The sequence below is a fragment of the Cyprinus carpio genome, chromosome B20, assembly GCF_018340385.1.
Source record: "Cyprinus carpio isolate SPL01 chromosome B20, ASM1834038v1, whole genome shotgun sequence".
Lineage (NCBI taxonomy): Eukaryota > Metazoa > Chordata > Actinopteri > Cypriniformes > Cyprinidae > Cyprinus > Cyprinus carpio.
Genome location: NC_056616.1, coordinates 17,045,445 through 17,065,123, shown reverse-complemented (window position 1 = coordinate 17,065,123; position 19,679 = coordinate 17,045,445). Strand labels below are relative to the sequence as shown.

Genomic DNA, 19,679 nt, shown 5'->3' with positions numbered 1-19,679 from the left:
TTTAAAAATATATTAGAACACAAAACAATTATTTTGAAATTGTAATAATAGTAATATTATTATTAGCTATTGATTATGTTTTTACTATGTGTAATTTTGTAATTTTTTGTTTTTTTTTTTGAAAATTATTGCTACTTTTGTATTAAAAACAGTTATGGTACTGTGTTGATTTCCAGTCTGGGTCCTGAAACAAAGCCAGAACCACTATACTACAGGAAGTTTGCAACAGCTTGTGATCTCTTTATTAACATTTTTTCCTGTGCAAATGCAGGGGTCTGAAGGACATGGAGCAGGATTCCTCTTCTATGGAAAAGAGGATTGCCTATAAGTTCCTCAAGAGGCTCTTGAATTATGTAGATTCTGCACAGGAGTTTATCGCCCATCTTGGTGAGAATAAATGATGAATATTACAGATTGATGGACTGATAGAGAATCTGATATGTTAAGATAAAATATCAAGATGATCAACTGTTTTCTCTGCATAACTTTTTCAGAGGCTTTGGCTACTAGTGGGAAGACAGAAAAATCTCCCCATGATCAAGAGATCAAGTTCTTTGCTAAGGTAGCATTCAGTTTTCAAGCAATCACTTTCTTGTGCAGAACAGTCTTGAAATGTAATATCCCATGGAAGTTAAAGGCCAGTTTTTAAAAAGTTTTTTTTTCTTGATTGCTTACAATGTAGGTTCTGCTGCCCCTCATAGACCTGTACTTCAAAAACCACTGCTTGTACTTCCTTTCATCTCCCAATATCAACCTGAGCAGCAGTGGCTACGCATCTAACAAAGAGAAGGAGATGATCACCAGGTGCTGCCAAATTATTATCCATATAATATAAATGCATGCTGAAAAAGTAGAGTAATACTTAATGAGTTAATTTTCAACATATAATAGTATAAACATATTTATCCAGGATGTGTTAGAATTCCTATTCCTTCAGTGTATATACGGAATTCAGTGAAGTGCGGACATTTCAACTTTTCATAAGGTGGCACTTACATTTTAAAGGAGCCATCAAGCTTGGAGTCCTCTGACATTTTTTTGCATATTCGGATGCAAGGATTGTTTTATGTGCATTCACGGTAACTTGAATCATTCTTCCTTAGTCTATTCTGTAAGCTGGCAGCCCTTGTCAGACATAGGATAACACTCTTTGGTAAGACTTCTCAAGAGTATTCAAATGATTTTTATAACTGAGCTTCATTTTGCCTGACGAACCTCATTTCACAGCTTTAAGGCTCTCTGTTATTTCAGGAAGTGACTCCACCACCATGGTGAGCTGCTTGCACATCCTGTCACGCTCACTGGACTTCAGGTAGTGAGCAAAATCTCAGTGCAGCCTGAATCATTGACCAGCTAACGGTGGTTAATGCTTCAGTCGTTTTGAACTGATTCTGTTGTGACCCGTAGGACTGTGATGAAGTCTGGCTCAGAGCTGGTGAAGGCTGGTGTCAGGACATTCTTTGAGAATGCAGCAGAAGACCTGGAGAAGACACTGGAGAACTTGAAGCTGGGGAAGTTGGGTCAGTCACGCACCCAGATGAAGGGCGTTACCCAGATCATCAGCTACACCTCAGCGGCCCTGCTGCCCATCCTGACAGTTCTCTTTCAGCATATCACCCAACACCAGTTTGGAGCAGAGCTGCTATGTGAGTCAGGTGTTCTTTGACCTACAGTATGATGTTTGTTTTCATGAGTCGATTCTCAAAACATCTCATAATGAGAAACGTATGTAATAAAGACTCATTAAATGAGAAACTTCTTCATTAAAATGAAACATTTTTTCATAATGACTTAACATCTCTTAATAATTAGAAATTAGGTTATTATTAAGAAACATTCTTGCATTATTATGAGGTACTAAGTCATAATTGTACTCAGTATTAATTATGGGAAAGATATCTGTATGCTTAATTATTATTGTGAGAAAACCTTCTTAATTTAATGAGATGCTAAGTGATAATTATAAGAAAGTTTTTCATTATGCTGACTTCCAGAATTATATTTTTCCAGAATTTAGATTTATTACTGAACTGCCACATAAATGGGATAAACAGGAAACAGGGAAACAGGAATTCTCATAGAAAATTAATTAAAACGTTTGTGTAAGCACACCTTTTGCAAGAGTTACTTTTTTTTTTAAAATATATTTATATCCAAATGATCTAATATTTTCTTGAAAAGTACTAAAATAATATTTAATGTAAGGAACCAGAATCATTAGGAGTTGGATTTCCATGCCCACTTCAGTATGCCATATATTTGCTTGTAAAATAAGTAGATTTCTCAAAAGAATTGCATTTGTATGTTTCAGTGGATGACATTCAGCTGTCCTGCTACCGCATACTGACCAGCCTCTACTCTTTGGGCACCGGCAAGAACCTCTACGTGGAAAAGTACAAAAAACTTCATTTCTGAGGGAACTTTTGGTTTTGTTCTCTGTCTGTTTCTTCATGAAACTGAGACGACTATGTTGGGTTTCTACAGACAGCTTCCGGTGCTGGGTGAATGTTTATCCACACTGGTTGGAGCCATGCCTGTTGCCTTCCTGGAACCCCACCTAAATATGCACAACCCCCAATCTGTCTTCAACACCAAGACACCAAGAGAACGAGCTAGTGAGTATATTTGGCAGGATCGGAGATTATTTGAAATCATTTGGTGTTCGGTGAGAGAACATATAATGAAAATATGGTTCATTTGCAGCCAATCATAATAGGCAGATTGATCTTTTTTTTTTTAAAGAAAAATAATTTATTTTAAAGAAAACATAATTTATTAAATTCGCTGCCTTAATACTGAATACTTTTACAGTTTTGAGCATGCCAGACACTGTGGATGAGATGTGTCCTGAGATGCCCAATCTGGACGGCCTGATGAAGGACATTGGCGACATTTCTGAATCCGGAGCACGCTACACAGAGATGCCGCAGGTCATCGAGGTCATCCTGCCCATGTTGTGTAACTACCTGTCTTACTGGTGGGCAAAAGGCCCAGAAAACTCCCCAGTTGATACCAATTGCTGCACAACTGTCACATCTGAGCATCTCAGCCTAATCCTGGGCAATATCCTTAAGATTCTCAATAACAACCTTGGCATTGATAACGCCCCTTGGATGAAAAGACTTGCAGGTAAGGGTGAACTTGAACTGGTAGTGATTAGCATGCTTTGATACAGGATAATTGCAATGCCTTCTCACATATCTGTAAACTCTCTTCTGTGTAGTATATAGCCAGCCTATCATTAGCAAAGCTAGCCCAGATCTTCTTAGAATGCACTTCCTGCCAACACTTGAGAAACTGAAGAAGAAAACAGTGAAGGTAGTTGCTGAAGAGGAGCTGCTGAGGGCTGAAAGCAGGGCAGACACTCAGGAAGCTGAACTGCAGATTCTGGATGAATTTGCTGTTCTCTGCAGGGATCTGTATGCCTTCTATCCAATGCTCATTCGTTATGTGGACAACAACAGGTATTATACCACGACCTGAGAGGAAACTGATGACAATTTTGATGCCAACTGCCAATACTTTAACATCTGAAACAATTTAAGTTTAATTGCTGCACGCTTTTGTTGATAAGTTAATTTTACGTTTGACTAGATCCAAATGGCTGAAGCAACCAGATTCAGATTCAACTAAACTTTTCAAAATGGTGTCAGAGATTTTCATCCTTTGGTGTAAATCTCATGTAAGTTCTCTGTATGTCTCCAACAAATATTTTCAAGAATTTGCAATTATTTCAAGATTTCCAGAGTTTGTTTCTGCTCTTTGTTCATAGAACTTTAAAAGGGAAGAGCAAAATTTTGTGGTGCAAAATGAAATTAACAACCTGGCGTTCCTCACTGGAGACAGCAAGACGAAGATGTCAAAGGTAAGTGTGATATTAAGTAATTGCTAACTATAAGTAATTGGACCCAAAAGCTCTGAGCCAATTACCTAGCCAAAGAGGAATTATCTTCTGTCTTCATGAAAACAAAAAGGCATTATAAGAGCTACAGCCATGTGTTTTATGTGTGATATATTGCTTTGTAAAACCAGTCTGGAGGTCAGGACCAAGAGAGAAGAGGAAAAAGGAGAAGAGGAGAGTTGTACTCCATCCAGACTTCCCTTATCGTAGCAGCTCACAAGAAGATGTTGCCCATTGGTCTGAACATGTGCACTCCTGGAGACCAGGAGCTCATTTCCCTTGCCAAGATCCGTTATAGTCTGGTGAGTGTATTTCTTGTTGCCTTAATTATGCTTTATTGGAGATCTACAGAATATAAACCTCTAACAATTTCTCTGTTTAACAGAAAGACACAGATGATGAGGTTAAGGATTACCTGAGGAAGAACCTCCATCTTCAGGAGAAGGTCTGGAGAAACAAATCACAATCTAACATACATGATTAGATGCTGAAATGTTGACATTGGCATACTGGCATACCAGTCAACTCTTCTGTTTTTCCCGAGAGTCTCCTGTATTTCACACCCATCTCCCACACCCCCCTCCAGTTTTGTTTTAAACTCCCATAATTTGCGTGGCCCAAACCTGATTATATGAATGATCACATCAATATATTATCCCAAGGTTGTCTAGTTGCCAGATCTTGTATGAAACACATCGTACTCACACAATCGATACATCATACAAATTTCAACCCATTTGTGACTTCAACCTGGCAACCTAAAACCCAGTAGCGCTGTTGATATCAGATGTAGCAGATGTGAGAATCAAGTGAAATGGGAGGAGAAGACTCGGGTGGTGCACCAGCGAAAAAAAAACTAAATATACATGTAAATTTAACTAAAAAAAGTCTATGCATGACCTGGTGTTTAATTCGTATCTGAAATAAGGAGATGTGAACATTACAGAGCGCTAAACACTCTCATGCAGTGTATGTTTCATTCATACTATATATGGTTTATGTGTCTTTTTCAAGTCATTTCCAAGTAATAAAGTATCTGAACGATGCAGAGCATTTATTACAGTAGCCTATAGAAACTAAACAATATATTTTCTGCCTTATTCTGTGATTAAAAAAAAGTTAAAAAAAAGTGTATTATATAAACAAATCAAGCCAATTAAAAGAGACAAGAAAAAAAACTTTCAATTAGTCTCAAAAAACTACCCCCACCCCACCACCACCACTACTGAAGCACTCCCGGATTTTGGTGCCCAGGTATGCTTATTGGTGTTTCTTGTCCCATCACAGTCAGCAGATCCAGCAGTGCAGTGGCAGGTGAACCTCTACAGAGATGTTGTGGTGAAGAATGAGGGACCTCCAGACCCAGAGCATAATGTGGAGAGAGTTCAGGCCATCTCCGCTGCTGTCTACCACCTTGATCAGGTACAGCAGACATAAAAATAAAATTCACTCGTGATATGTAATGTCATTCCTCATCTGCCCACACCATGTCAGCTACCTTATTTATTGGTTAACACTTTACAATAAAGTTCAGTTTGTTAACTTTTGGTATCATGAACTAACAATGAGCAGTACTTTAAAAATATGTATTAATCTCAGTTAATGTTCATTTCTACATATACATTTTTAACAATTTATTTAGGGCTAAGAGAAATAATTTCTGTGATTAATATTTGCACACATTAAAGATAATTAATGCAGCATCGTTTTTTCACTTTCTGAAGTAGTTATGCTAATGTATTTTCTCCACATCCTTTGGCTAGCATTACAGTATATGATCATGTTATCTGTGTGGTATTAATGTTTTTAGTTCAGTTAAATTAAAAATTGTTAAAAAATATTTTTAATGTTCTGTAATTGTTAATAAATGAAAAATAAAACCAATATAACATGCCTGTCATTCATAGTTAGGCCTAGTTAGAAAAAGATGCCATTAAACAAATATATTTATTATATATGTAATGGATTTAATATATGCATTCTCTACAGTACTGAATTTATGTTGTTTCTACATCAGTTTGGAGATTCAATGTGAAAATATATTTATAATTACAAATTTTAATGTTTAATTTTTCAAGTTTAATCACATAATGACATTTTTTTTAATTAATCAACACCTAGATTAATACGTGTTGATGAACCCAAATTAAAAATTGTGATTTATTTACCCAAAGATGTTACAGTATCTGGATAACAGCGAGTAGACGAATACATTTTACTTTATAAAACTAGGATATGAGACATTTATTTGTATTAAACTTTACATATATTTTACTCTCAGGTTGAACAGCCGCTGAGGAACAAGAAGATGGTGTTTCAAAAGCTGCTGTCAAAGCAAAGAAAGCGTGCCGTGGTGGCCTGTTTCCGCATGGCACCACTCTACAACTTACCAAGGTATGTCCTTGGAAGCCTTTAAATTAAAATTACAGCTTTGCAATATTCATTCACAGCATTCAGCTTTAAAATATACTGACTCAATAGGAACTTCTGAAAGTTTCCTTGATAGCTATTCCTTCCTTCCAAATGCATCTGAATGCATTCTATACTCCCTCTATCCTGTTTAAATGTGCTGCAAAGTGTTTTACTTGGTGCTTTTCCGTGCTCCTTTCTTCCTCCTCCTAAAACCTGTCCCTTTCTGTTGTCTCCATAACACACTTCAGATACAAAAATAATAATTACTTCCTGAATGGCTATCGGTACGTTTGGCTGGAAAAGGTGTACCATACCTCCAGCTTTGACCGTCTGTTCTCCATGCTTACGGTAATGTCAGACTAAGAGAACTCATTATCCCAACCTCCTCGTCCTCCTCCTCCTCTTCCATTCTCCAAGCTAAGGTCTGAGCACAAGCATACAGTTAGTGCCACCACTCTGAATGGTCACCTTCAGTTTCTGCCGAGTCTCTTTGCTTTTATGTAGTGACAGGAAGTTTCAGAGTGGGTGGAAGGTTCTTGACCTCGAGAGTTCTTTGTGCAATAGTGATCATTTAAATGGTAGCTTTCATGGATTTCCTCATTAAGGTGACCAGTCAGATGAGGCCATGGAATGTACATCTTCCTCTCACACCACAGAATGCACCTCCTTCCTTCATCTTCCTTTTAACCTCCCTCTCCCCCCCACTCTTCAGGCATCGCTCAATTAACCTCTTCCTCAGTGGCTATCAGAGTCTTTGGATAGAGACAGAGGAGTACTCCTTTGAGGAGAAGCTAGTGCAGGACCTGGCAGTAAGTACCGGGCTGGCATCAGCGCTGCCCCGTGTGCTGTGTGTGCCCGCTGGTGCCTTCTCGGCGGCCGAATGCTCTGTGGCCAGCACCGTGCCCGCTAAGGTGCGGGAGCACGTCTCTGCCCGCCTCATGTACTCATCCCGGCCTGTGTTCAGCTCTGCTGGTTACGTGACACACTACCGACCGAGGCACAGCAGCCGAGGCATGCATGACTTTCGGCTGAGCCTCACTTCCCGCCATCTCACTAGAAAAGCAGTCCGTTTCGGCGCAGCTTTGGTAAGAGGAGCAGACGTTCCCCACGACGCTCTGCTTTGTTCTTTGGGTGTCGTCTTTCTTTCGTAAGTCTCGTTTGTTGTGGGAGTCAGTGGCATGTTCACCTCATGTAGAGATCATGTGTCAGCTGTAGTTCAGTCTGCGGTGTAAATCGACCCGCCTGATTTGCGCGTCATAATTAAGAATATATTCAATAATGAGTAGGAATTATTTTGAGTCGTGATGAAATATTTAATTGACTCTGGAATAAATTCTTACTGTTATTGTTATTAATGGTAAACACTGATAATTTGGCACTCATCCAAATCTTGTGAGGACACACATTTATTAATATTTGTCTAATAATGAAAAAATCTGTTTTCAATCAGTGTTAATTTCATTGATGAATAATTTTTGTCATAATGTTCGTCAACGACATTTTTTTCCACTGACGACAACGAGACTACAACGAACTAAAACTCTTTTTAAATGACAAAATCTATGATGAAAATATATTGACATTTTCATCAAAGAATAAAAACGAGACGAAAATGTTAGGGAGGGATGATTTGAGAACGAATCTATTGCGTGGTTAGGAGGTTAGACGCATACATATGAACCGGTGGGACATAAGCTAAAATGCACTTGCTGCAGCTCGCATAAAACGTTCAAAATTGTCAATATGTGGGAGTAAGAGAAGAGCAGACATATAGATAAATCTGACGGCGCAAGAGAGAACTCAATTCGGTCCAGTTTTCTGAGTGCCGACACTGATACAAACACAGAAAGTTCATCTCACAGCGCGCAAGTACTCTTTTGCGTTGCATGAATTACACACAAAATTGTTGAATTATTCATTTTGACGAGTATTCACGTAAACAGTTGATTACGTATTAAGTGAACGAAAACAGTAGGGAGAACGTGTATCAGGGCATTGCATTCATGCAAGGGACAGCAGTCTAATTTAGTTGCTATTGTCCAACTCATTGATGTTAATCAAGCAACAAAAGAAAGACAGAAAATCACTCACTGCTCTTGACTGAAAAATGTTTATAGCCCTAAAGATTAATCTAAATTTATTTATAGAAATAAATATGTCTGCTTGAAAGAATGAAAAATATGGTAAACAAGTTGCTATAAAGAATGCATAAATAGTCTATATAACCACTGGTATTTCATTAAAACGTAGACCATGTTCTTGTTCTTTATGAGAAGTGGCTTTATTTCATTTTAACATAAAGGCATGTTGTGTGTCACAGCAGTTAAATCTGTGTCTATCATGATAAAACCTTAATATCAAAACTATATAATGAGAAATGCTTAATAAATGCATTACACTGTAACTAAACCCATTAGATTAAGCCGACTAAATTTACTGTAGATTTAGTCGACTGAAATCTTATGATATTTAGTCGACTAAAACTAGACTAAAACTAAAAACAACTGAGATGACTAAAATATGCCTAAAACTAAATGGCATTTTAGTCAAAAGACTATGACTAAAGCTAAATCAAAATTTGCTGTCAAAATTAACACTGTTTTCAATAGCATGTAACACTTAACACACACTGCAAAGCCATTTCCATTTGTCTCCATGTGATTTTGCATTTTGTTTATCCTGAGCTGGTCATTGGTCTCTGTGTAATTCTGGAGTATCCGATCAGACTCCAGTGACCATACTCAGGCCACTGTCATCGCAACAAGTGTTTCTCAGCTGAGGCCCAGTGGACATCCAAGATCCAATAAATTTAACCCAACTGACCTATCGGTAAGCCCCTCCCCTCGAAGGCAGATGGGCCAATTGCAGTCGAGTATAGGTTGCATGGGGAGCGAAACTCAGACATCTGTAGGTTTCAGCGCCATAGAGAAACATAGGAAAATCTGAAGCTTTCATCGGTTTGATGGTGTTTATGCTACAAAAATGGAAAACCGATGTGCCCAGGGTACTTGAAACACTGATTCCAGGTATCCTGAGAGGATAGTTAATAGAATTGATTTTATAACATTTCCTAAACCCAAACAAAACAGAGAAAAAATGTTCCAAAGCATTCAACCCCAATCCCAATGAAGATGAAAACAATAATTTTCTGGTTGCCATACTCTCATTAAGTTACGATTTTCATCTGTTCAAGCAGAACATCAATGTCATCTTGTGCTTCAGCAAGGTATCTCTGGCTAAAACTAGTCCATGCTAACATACAAACCTAAATAGCGAACTGTTCTCACGTCATGTACAGTGTAGTTAAGTCAAAAATACATAAATGAAGGCCTATATTTCAGTGCCTCTATTTTTACATATTTATTTTGAAATATTTTAAATATACCTCCATGTCAAATTTAAGTCCCACTTTAATGTTGGTACTTCTGTGTCCAAAATAGATCAAAAACATCTTGGGACAAGGTTGTCCCACTGATTGCTGTCATTGAAAGACAGTAGCAACTCTGTTTGTTTGTCCGAGTGCTCAACAGTAACTAAAGGGGGCGGGGCTTACCGATAGGTCAATTGTGCAGCACATCTGATCCAAGATTAAAGATTAGATTTAAAGTGGCTTCACTGGGCCTGAACAGGAGACACTGATCTTGATTACATTTAAGTGTGTCTTCGTGTAACATAACTGCATGTCTAATTTAAATCCAAGCCTCTTGCTCCAAGATCAGGAAGCAAACTATTGGAGTCATACTGCTGAAAATGACTGGAATGAAACTAAATTGCATAAAGTGTCAAATGTGTTTATTTCATATGTTTATTGTCATATCAGGGAGAACAGCTTTTAGTGTTTTAATAAGGTTTTTTGGTGTATGTGATGTAATGGCTTGACTTGTAAAACTGAAGAAGTTATTTGTTTCGGGCTGTGCACCATTGAGAATTGAGAATTTAGCACCTAAATTTGAACTGAAGTAGAATTGTCATTTTGAATTGAAGGAAGTAGAATTAAACTGAATGAGTTCAAAGAAATTCCTAGTAGTTTTTAATACATGTCATGTTTTCAGTATGAATTACACATAAACAATTTATCATACATGCAATGTATGAGGTGTGTTTTATTATCCAGACTGCTATAATTTATCTCTTCAAGCTGTTTATAAGACTTAGAAGTCATCTGCTATTAATATTTTGCTGTAGTGTTGGCAACTGTTGAATTTCTTTGTATTGCAATTCAGTAGTTTCCTTTACTTGTAGTTCCAATTCGACATGGCCAACAGAATTCAAATTTACACTGAATTTAAATGAAAAGGAGCCAATTCTTAAATTCTGAATTTAGCCCAGCCCTGGTAATAAAGTAGATGAGCATGGTTTGAGTGAAAGGGTGATTGCAGTGTCAGAGTGTTTGTGCATCATCATTTGGTTTATAAACAAATTTAAATGCTGCCATAGAAACCAAGGTCTATAAAATTATACTTCTGATTATAGCAAACAAAAAAATTCTGTTTTTATAACTTCTGTGGCTCTTCCTGCAGAAAACTCCCATGACTGTGGTAGAGGAAGAAGAGGAAGAAGAAGCCGAAGTTCACCCAGACCCTCTTCATCAGCTCATCCTTCACTTCAGTCACAATGCTCTGACGGAGAGAAGGTGACGTTTTCATATACAAGTACATAGAAGTAAATACTTACTTATTCAATAATAGATAAACAACTGACATTTTTTTTTTTTTTTGTAGTTTTCTAGAAGAGGATCCTCTCTACATTGCATATGCTGACATGATGGCAAAGGTCAGTGTTGTATTTAATTAAATTAATGCTTAATTTATATTAATCATTCTTAATTTATATTGTAAATGTTTTTAAGAGTTTCAGTTGAATCAATATTTTAATTTACAGAGCTGTGCTGAGAATGAGGAAGAAGAAGAGGAAGAGGAGGGAAAAGAAAAAACTTTTGAGGTATTAAAATCCTGGACCAAAAAATAAATAAATAAAGCATATGATGTTTAATGGACTGTAAGCAGTGTAAATTTCAACACTTTTGTTGTCTCTCACAGGAAAAAGAAATGGAGAAGCAGAAGATTCTGTACCAGCAGGCCAGACTTCACGCTCGAGGGGCTGCTGAGATGGTGCTACAGATGATCAGTGCCAGTAAAGGTACACATCTCTATTTTTTGCCCCCTTTTGCTCTCTCTAAAGTCCTAATTCATTGGATTTCCTAAAGCAGCATTTGTTTGCTTACAGGCCGACTTGGTCCTATGGTGACTGGCACCCTTAAACTGGGCATTTCTATCCTAAATGGAGGCAACGTTCTTGTCCAGCAGGTAAAGCTCTGTAAAACTGACTGGGAAAATGTTAGTTTTGTCTCGCAGAGGATACTGAGCTCAGAAAATGTGTTAATGCTTTGTAATTCTTTAGAAAATGCTGGATTATTTGAAGGAAAAACGAGATGCGGGCTTCTTTAAAAGTTTATCTGGACTAATGATGTCTTGCAGGTGCGTCTGAACAGTTTTGCACTTATTATCCATTTTGACCTACGGTGATTATTAATTGTGTCTCTGTATCTCTGGCAGTGTGCTGGATTTAAATGCATTTGAAAGGCAAAATAAGGCAGAGAGTCTAGGAATGGTGACTGAAGAAGGGTCAAGTAAGCCAATAAGCTTTATTCTTCTCTATCTGCACTTTTTACTGAGTACTGTGTTTAATTAGTCAGTGTATTTGATAACAACATCTGCATTTTATCTCTCCTGCCATTAGACTACAAAACACAAGTTTTGTGTTTGTATACTGTATTTGCAGAGTATATTAGCTTCTTTTTAGTACTGTACATCATTGGCAGTGGTATCAGTTTTGGTACTTCCTTTGGCTAGCTTGCAAATGCTGCACTCTGATAACTTTGTAAAGTGCACTGTTAATAATGTGTGTACATGTATTCACTGCAACAGTAGAAGTTGCAGTATTCTCCTCATGCAGTGTCAAATGTCTATGGGATGCCATTAACATTAAATGTTTCGTTGTCCAGTAATTTAAAGGGCTTCATCTTCAAAGATGAAATGAAGGACCATGGTGGTGTTTTAGGGTTCTTCATTGTTTGGTTTGCTTTTCCCCCCGAAATAATAATAATTTTGATACATTTTTCACAGAGTTGAGGTGAAAGTGAGCTTTTTTCCAAACTTTTGGTTTGCCTGATTCACCCCAAAATGGGAAAATAACTGCTTTGAAACATAATTTTCTAGACAAGTACCCAAGCATACTGTAATCTATCTGGATGATTTATTTATTTATTTTACTTTTCATTGAGTAATGAGAATCATCCCATCCATGTTTTATAAAAATTAAATTAGACACAGTGGAGCAAAAATGTCCATGTATTATATTTAAGTATTTGATTTTTAGCCTTACTTTAATGAGAAAGTATTTTATACAGCTGAGTACATTTTTATACAACGTTATATACAGTACATTCTAATTTCTGATTTTTTACACTTTTGATTTTGGGGTGAAATAAAACCCAGATGTATACAACCCAAATATATAGAAATACAACCTAGATATATACCTGAAAGGCTTGGAGAGTTTGACCTACAGTAATAGCTTTTATTAGCCGTATTGCTGAATTGCTGAAAGGCAACATCAAGTATGATACAGAACATGACTAAAACCACTGCACTGGAAATAATACTAACACCTTCTTTAACTACTGATTTTGCAGGTTGACCCTATACTCACAACTAAACAAATAAAGCCTTGTCCGATCCCAGTGAATAATCTTATGTATATGTGTTACACAGTATGTGGTCCAGCTTCAATTTCATTTTGTTATGGATTGCATCTTAATAAAAACAAGAGGCCTTACATTCCATGAAACATGTCTAAACTCTGTCTACATCTGTAACTGCATGTCCATCTTCTCACTAAAAGTTCAATGACTCTTCTGATCTCTTTCTGAAATTCAGTCTTTCTCCATTTGCTTATGTCTGCTCTCTTTGTTTGTTTTCCATCATTTTAAACTGGACTGCAGTCAACATGAGAGAGCGGGGTAAATATAGTTTAGCTACTCATTTCCCTGGCATGTCACAATTTCTCGAAACTTTTTCCTCTCCCCTGGTATTGATGATATGGATGCACTACTCTTCAGGGCTGGCTTGTAGAGATTAATGCATGCTGACACAGAATTAAGACAGAACTAAGAATAAAGCCTGAATCATTTACCGAACCTAACTTTACTAAACTAGTTCACTAAATGGGAACATTTTTTCTTCCATGTGAACTTTACGAATCATCTGTATTCATACAGTGTTTGAAAAAAAATCAGATATGCTCAAAGAGGTGTACACTCAGCTAAAGATTATACCACAGCTACAAAATGAGCAAAGAGCTTTGCCATGCTGTGAATCTGGGGCTATTTCACAAAGCTGGTTTCTCACACGACTAACTTTCACAAGTATGACTTTGTGTACAATATGATACAACAGAATCATTCAAATCATGTCAAGTATTTCTGTACACCGTTCTTGTGAAAGTTACCTCGCTAACCCAGCTTCTTGAAATTTCTGTCATTTCTGTGTGTTAATCGACAAGCCTTTCTTTTTCCAGTCAGTTCTTGGGATGCAGTTGTGAGCCTGCAATCTAAAGCTCTTCATCCTAAGTGAAGCAAGCTCCCAAAACATGTGCTAGTCACCTGCTTGCTTGAGACTGATGTAAATGTGTAAAAATATGGCTCAGAAATAATTGCAATTCTATCATGTTTTAGGTTCCAAAGTACTACAAAATGATGACTTTACAAAGGATCTGTTTAGGTTTTTGCAACTTCTATGCGAGGGGCACAATAATGGTAAGACCGAAAAATGGTGCATTTTTTATTTATGTAATGCTACTTTTTAAAAACTAAATAAAAATATGAACTAATTATTTGATTTGCAAGGCATCACCAATGAACCAAGAATTAAGATTTCGCAGAAAAACTTTGCTTCACTGCATATCCTTGATTATTTACTATTTACATTTGAAATTTCCTCAACAGATTTCCAAAACTTCTTGCGGACCCAGACTGGAAACACTACTACAGTCAACATCATCATTAGCACTGTGGACTACCTATTACGTCTACAGGTAATACAAAATAAATACATACAGTATGTAGATGTGTTATATAGCTTTGAATTCTCATGAATCTGCTCAACTTGAGTCCTCTGTAATGGTCAAATTTGTTCTCACCACCAGGAATCTATAAGTGATTTCTACTGGTATTACTCTGGGAAAGATATCATGGATGAGGCTGGGCAACTGAACTTCTCCAAAGCTTTGGCAGTAGCCAAACAAATCTTTAACTCACTCACTGAGTACATTCAGGTAATGCATATACTCTACACTAGTACTCTACATTAGAATTCAGTGAATGTCTTTGCATTTCATAAGACTGTATTTTCTGATTTTAGGGCCCTTGTATAGGGAATCAGCAAAGTTTGGCACACAGCAGGTTGTGGGATGCAGTGGTCGGGTTCCTGCATGTTTTCGCCAACATGCAAATGAAACTGTCACAGGTAACCAGTCAGGTCACTGTTAATTTGTAGCGATTACCAAATAAGATGCCTATCAACATTAAATGTCATTTGTTTCAGGATTCTAGTCAAATCGAGTTATTGAAAGAGCTGATGGATTTGCAGAAAGATATGGTGGTCATGATGTTATCTCTTTTGGAAGGTGAGAGTTCTTTTTTCTTTCGAACATAATGGAACTACTAAGAGACTAGCAATGGTTAATGCATCAACTGCATGCATGTTACAGGTAATGTGGTGAATGGAACTATTGGCAAGCAGATGGTTGACACATTAGTGGAGTCCTCCAGCAATGTGGAAATGATCCTTAAGTTCTTCGACATGTTCCTCAAACTGAAGGACCTCACTACATCTGATAACTTCAAGGAGTACGACCCAGATTGCAAAGGCATTATATCCAAGAAGGAGTTCCAGAAGTCTATGGATAGCCAAAAGCAATACACACAGTCTGAGATCGAGTTTCTCCTCTCCTGTGTGGAGGCTGATGAAAATGGTATGTTCAACTACAAGGAGTTTGTGGAACGCTTCCATGAACCAGCCAAGGACATCGGCTTCAACGTTGCTGTGCTTCTCACTAACCTTTCAGAACACATGCCTCACGACTCACACCTGTCCACCTTCTTAAACCTGGCTGAAAGCGTTCTCAGTTACTTTGAGCCATACCTGGGCCGTATTGAGATCATGGGGGGTGCCAAGAGGATTGAGAGGGTCTACTTTGAGATCAGCGAGTCTAGCAGAACCCAATGGGAAAAGCCTCAGGTCAAAGAGTCCAAACGGCAATTCATCTTCGATGTGGTCAACGAAGGCGGTGAGAGTGAGAAGATGGAGTTATTTGTGAACTTCTGTGAAGACACTATCTTTGAGATGCAGTTGGCCTCTCAGATCTCTGAGCCAGATGCTGCAGAACGTCCTGCGGAGGACGAAGACGAGGAGTTGCATAGTCTGCTTGAAGGATTGTCTGAGGAGGAAGACTCACCTCTTGAGTCCGCCTCAGCCTTCACTGCAGCCTGTGCTTCTGTGAAGAAGAGCATGTCTAATTTCCGTAAAATGCTGACGTTTAAGAATATGAGGAAACAGTTTAAAAAATTCAGGAAACTTACCATCAGGGAAATGATCACAGGGTTCTTCTCCTTCTTCTGGATGCTCTTCACCGGGTTCTTCAAAGGCATTTTCGCCATCATCTTCGGGTTCTTTCATATTATTTGGTCCTCCATGTTTGGAGGGGGTCTTGTGGAGGGTGCTAAAAACATGAAAGTGACAGATATCTTGGGTAACATGCCGGATCCAACACAGTTTGGGATCCATGGTGACGTAATGGAAGCAGAAAAATCCGAGAGCAGCGAATTGGTGGTGTCTGCAGATATGGTGCAGATGACTGGGGCTGGTGCTGAGAAGCTGGAAGGGGATATGATCATGGATCTACTTAATCCAGCTGCGAAGAAGGAGGGGAAGCATGGGGCAGAACCTGGTCTGGGTGATGTCTGTGAAGTCCTGTCAGAATCTAGCGCCCCTGTTGAGAAAAAGAAGAGCCAGGTATTTACATACCTTAGTCTGCGTAGACGCCATGTTGAATTTTATATGAATGAAAATGAGGCATAGACTTGCAGTTTTTACAATGCCATTTAAGGCCCTAGATCACGTGTCATTTTCACAACTAATACAATTATTTTATGTATTTTGTGAAAGTAAACTGAACGTTTTTTTTTTTTTTAAAGATGTTACATCAGCTGAACAGACATGTTTTAATTCTGTACCCTAGAGCCTTGTTTTCATTTCCCTTAAAACATAATGTATTCTAGTTTTTGAATCAAACATGTGACACACTGCAGTGTTTTGTGCAATTTGTAAATTTGACAGAGTATATATATTTTTTTACTACACAGAAAGTAGCAGCAGAGAAGCCAGAATCCGAGCCAGAGAAAGCGGAGTAAGTTGACTTATTAGATGTTGTCTGATCATTTCTTTATCAAAATGTTCTGACATGGCAATGTTTTTCAGCACTGAGAATCAAGAGAAAGAAGACAAGGCTAAAGAGGAAACTCCTGAGGAACCACCAGCAGCAAAACCAGCTCCAAAAGCTAAACATGGCTCAGGAAAGGAAGCAGCCCCAGCATTTATGGCCAGCTTCTTTGCAAGGCTTGAAGTCTACAAAGCCAAAATGCTGGTAAGAAAAGCTACAGTCACATTTTTAATAAAATTTTGTTTGAGTGGCAATGATGTAACATTAACATTTCTCTCTTCCTCTGTAGAACTACCTGGCTCGCAATTTCTACACCCTTCGTCTTCTGGCCTTGTTTATGGCCTTTGCCATCAACTTCATCCTGCTCTTCTACAAGGTGTTTTGCAGATAACATTTGTATTAACTTTAAATGTGCTAATGAATGTGAAGTCGACATTGAATTAATAAATAATCACCTATTGCTGCTCTCCAAAGGTGACTGGAGAATTCGATGATGAGGAAGAGGAGGGATCCTGGGGTGGTGAAGAGGAGGAAGGTGATGAAGATGATGAAGGAATGGAATACTTCATTCTTCAGGAGAGCACTGGCTACATGGCACCCACATTGACGTTTTTGGCTTTACTGCACACGGTCGTCTCCTTACTGTGTGTCGTTGGATATTACTGCCTTAAGGTTAATACTGATTGCTCTCATTTAATTACATGCATCAGGATTACGAATATTTCAAAGCCAGATTCTGCACAAAAGTGTTGATGTTATCTTGTTTTCTCCTCGCTGTAGGTTCCTTTAGTCGTGTTCAAGCGGGAGAAGGAGATCGCCAGGAAGCTTGAGTTTGATGGTTTGTATATTACAGAGCAGCCGTCCGATGATGACATCAAAGGACAGTGGGATCGTTTGGTCATTGCAACTCCGTAAGAAACACTTTAGACATTCTCTTTCATTCAGTCCCTTACGCTACATTTACATTAAAGTGTGAGTTTCAGATATTATTATACTTATTTAATATAGCACTCAGAAGATCTATATAGTAACAATAGCTCCACATACATCAGTATCACATAATTACACATAATACTACTGTTCAAAAGTTACTTTTTTAAGTTCTGTTTTTGCCCTTTTTATGCCTTTATTGGATATGACAGTAAAGATCAGTGAAGAAAGCACTTTTGTAACATTGTAAATTTAATGTCACTTTTGTTCAGTTTAATGTGTGCTTGATGAATATTATTATTCATTATTCAATATAAGTATTAATTTCTATTAAAAACTTACTGACCCCAAAATTTAACAAATAATAGTGTATGTACATTGACATGAAATATAAGTTAATATGCTGCACTAGAACTACAATAAATATGCATAAAAATGTTTTTCATAAAATGGACAATGGTCAAACTAGCAACAGAAACATTTGACTTTTCAGGCAAACATACACACTGCAAAATTATTTGAAACTGTATCATTCTGTATCAATCATGGTAATTTTATAATTTCATATCAATTGAGAAACTTCATTTATAAATTGTGATTGTCACACTACAGGACTATTTAAAAAGAAATAGTGAAGACAAGCATAATTCAAAAAGGAAATACTTAAAGTTAATTGTGACCAGTTACTGGACCCAATATATACACTTTTCCTTTGATTGATTTCAATATCAGTTTTAACTTCCCACATGCTGTTCATTGGTATAACATGAAGTAATTGATAAATCAATCCATCAGTTCTTCAGAGCTTAAGTACTAACTCACTTCCTCACCTGCCTTTCAGGTCCTTCCCTAACAATTACTGGGACAAATTTGTTAAGAGGAAGGTAAGCAGAATCACACACAACTTGATGGTGCTTGTATTCATTGGATTGTCAGCAAAACCAATTTCCACTGTCCTCTGTAGGTCATCAATAAATATGGTGACTTGTATGGTGCCGAGCGCATAGCTGAACTCCTGGGTCTGGATAAGAGTGCTCTGGACTTCGATCCCACTGAAGAGGCCGTGGTGAAGGAGGCCTCCCTGCTGTCCTGGTGAGCTGACCGGACATGAAAACATTTGCTTTGAAAGAGCATTACAGCATTCAGTCATGTTTTGGTTCTGAATTGCAGGTTGAGCTCAATTGATACCAAGTACCACATCTGGAAAATGGGGGTGGTGCTGACAGACAACGTGAGTACGGCTCAGATTTGAAAAGATGAAGAAGAATATATAGTGTATCAGGACAATAACGTTTTGTCTTTCATCTCTAGTCTTACCTCTACCTGATCTGGTACACCATCATGTCTATTCTGGGACATTACAATAACTTCTTCTTTGCCGCTCATTTGCTGGACATTGCCATGGGTGTCAAGACACTGAGGACCATCCTTTCTTCTGTGACTCACAATGGCAAACAGGTAAGTCTTCTCCAGCAGTACAGCTTCACACCAAGATACTTCCGATCTGATGAGTGTATGTTCTTCATCTGCTTCAAACAGCTGGTATTGACTGTGGGCCTCCTGGCAGTTGTGGTCTACCTGTACACCGTGGTGGCTTTTAACTTCTTCCGCAAGTTCTACAACAAGAGTGAAGATGAGGACGCACCTGACATGAAGTGTGATGATATGATGACTGTGAGTTCAGCTTTTTTACCATGTTGGCTGATCTGGAAGTCATCTTTGACTTGTACTGACTATTGGTGTGGATGCATTATTGCAAAACGCTACATTTTTCATTAATGCAGAAATGCACTGTTTACTTTCAGGAATTAATAATTTATTCAGTGAGATAATGTTGTCTGGCCATATCAAATGCTTAGGTGACCTACATGCAGTTTTTTTCATTTTACGAGTTCATTCTACAAATCTCAAACCTTTGTACAGTGTTGTGTATGTA

General features: G+C 37.9%; 1 protein-coding gene across 5 annotated transcripts in view; it reads left to right on the top strand.

Annotated features, from left to right (window-relative positions):
* The window catches only part of ryr3 (ryanodine receptor 3), a 75,777-nt gene that overhangs the window by 53,380 nt on the left and 2,718 nt on the right, over positions 1-19,679 (top strand). For 2 of the 5 annotated variants that reach the window (XM_042746968.1, XM_042746965.1), the window contains 41 exons: positions 272-387; positions 495-562; positions 683-804; positions 1,104-1,153; positions 1,252-1,312; positions 1,408-1,646; positions 2,312-2,393; positions 2,485-2,615; positions 2,812-3,129; positions 3,224-3,464; positions 3,595-3,682; positions 3,773-3,865; positions 4,033-4,203; positions 4,287-4,346; positions 5,189-5,323; positions 6,183-6,295; positions 7,026-7,122; positions 10,834-10,946; positions 11,035-11,086; positions 11,195-11,254; positions 11,353-11,452; positions 11,540-11,619; positions 11,714-11,790; positions 11,869-11,942; positions 13,317-13,334; positions 14,049-14,129; positions 14,319-14,407; positions 14,519-14,647; positions 14,734-14,838; positions 14,917-14,998; positions 15,083-16,386; positions 16,737-16,780; positions 16,852-17,017; positions 17,103-17,189; positions 17,288-17,485; positions 17,594-17,724; positions 18,585-18,627; positions 18,708-18,835; positions 18,914-18,974; positions 19,055-19,201; positions 19,283-19,417. In XM_042746968.1, coding sequence (XP_042602902.1) covers positions 272-387; positions 495-562; positions 683-804; positions 1,104-1,153; positions 1,252-1,312; positions 1,408-1,646; positions 2,312-2,393; positions 2,485-2,615; positions 2,812-3,129; positions 3,224-3,464; positions 3,595-3,682; positions 3,773-3,865; positions 4,033-4,203; positions 4,287-4,346; positions 5,189-5,323; positions 6,183-6,295; positions 7,026-7,122; positions 10,834-10,946; positions 11,035-11,086; positions 11,195-11,254; positions 11,353-11,452; positions 11,540-11,619; positions 11,714-11,790; positions 11,869-11,942; positions 13,317-13,334; positions 14,049-14,129; positions 14,319-14,407; positions 14,519-14,647; positions 14,734-14,838; positions 14,917-14,998; positions 15,083-16,386; positions 16,737-16,780; positions 16,852-17,017; positions 17,103-17,189; positions 17,288-17,485; positions 17,594-17,724; positions 18,585-18,627; positions 18,708-18,835; positions 18,914-18,974; positions 19,055-19,201; positions 19,283-19,417 — 5,689 coding nt within the window. Of the gene's footprint in view, positions 1-271; positions 388-494; positions 563-682; positions 805-1,103; positions 1,154-1,251; positions 1,313-1,407; positions 1,647-2,311; positions 2,394-2,484; positions 2,616-2,811; positions 3,130-3,223; positions 3,465-3,594; positions 3,683-3,772; positions 3,866-4,032; positions 4,204-4,286; positions 4,347-5,188; positions 5,324-6,182; positions 6,296-6,561; positions 6,662-7,025; positions 7,123-10,833; positions 10,947-11,034; positions 11,087-11,194; positions 11,255-11,352; positions 11,453-11,539; positions 11,620-11,713; positions 11,791-11,868; positions 11,943-13,316; positions 13,335-14,048; positions 14,130-14,318; positions 14,408-14,518; positions 14,648-14,733; positions 14,839-14,916; positions 14,999-15,082; positions 16,387-16,736; positions 16,781-16,851; positions 17,018-17,102; positions 17,190-17,287; positions 17,486-17,593; positions 17,725-18,584; positions 18,628-18,707; positions 18,836-18,913; positions 18,975-19,054; positions 19,202-19,282; positions 19,418-19,679 lie in introns of all 5 variants that reach the window. The other 3 variants (XM_042746966.1, XM_042746967.1, XM_042746969.1) reach the window with 3 other exon arrangements.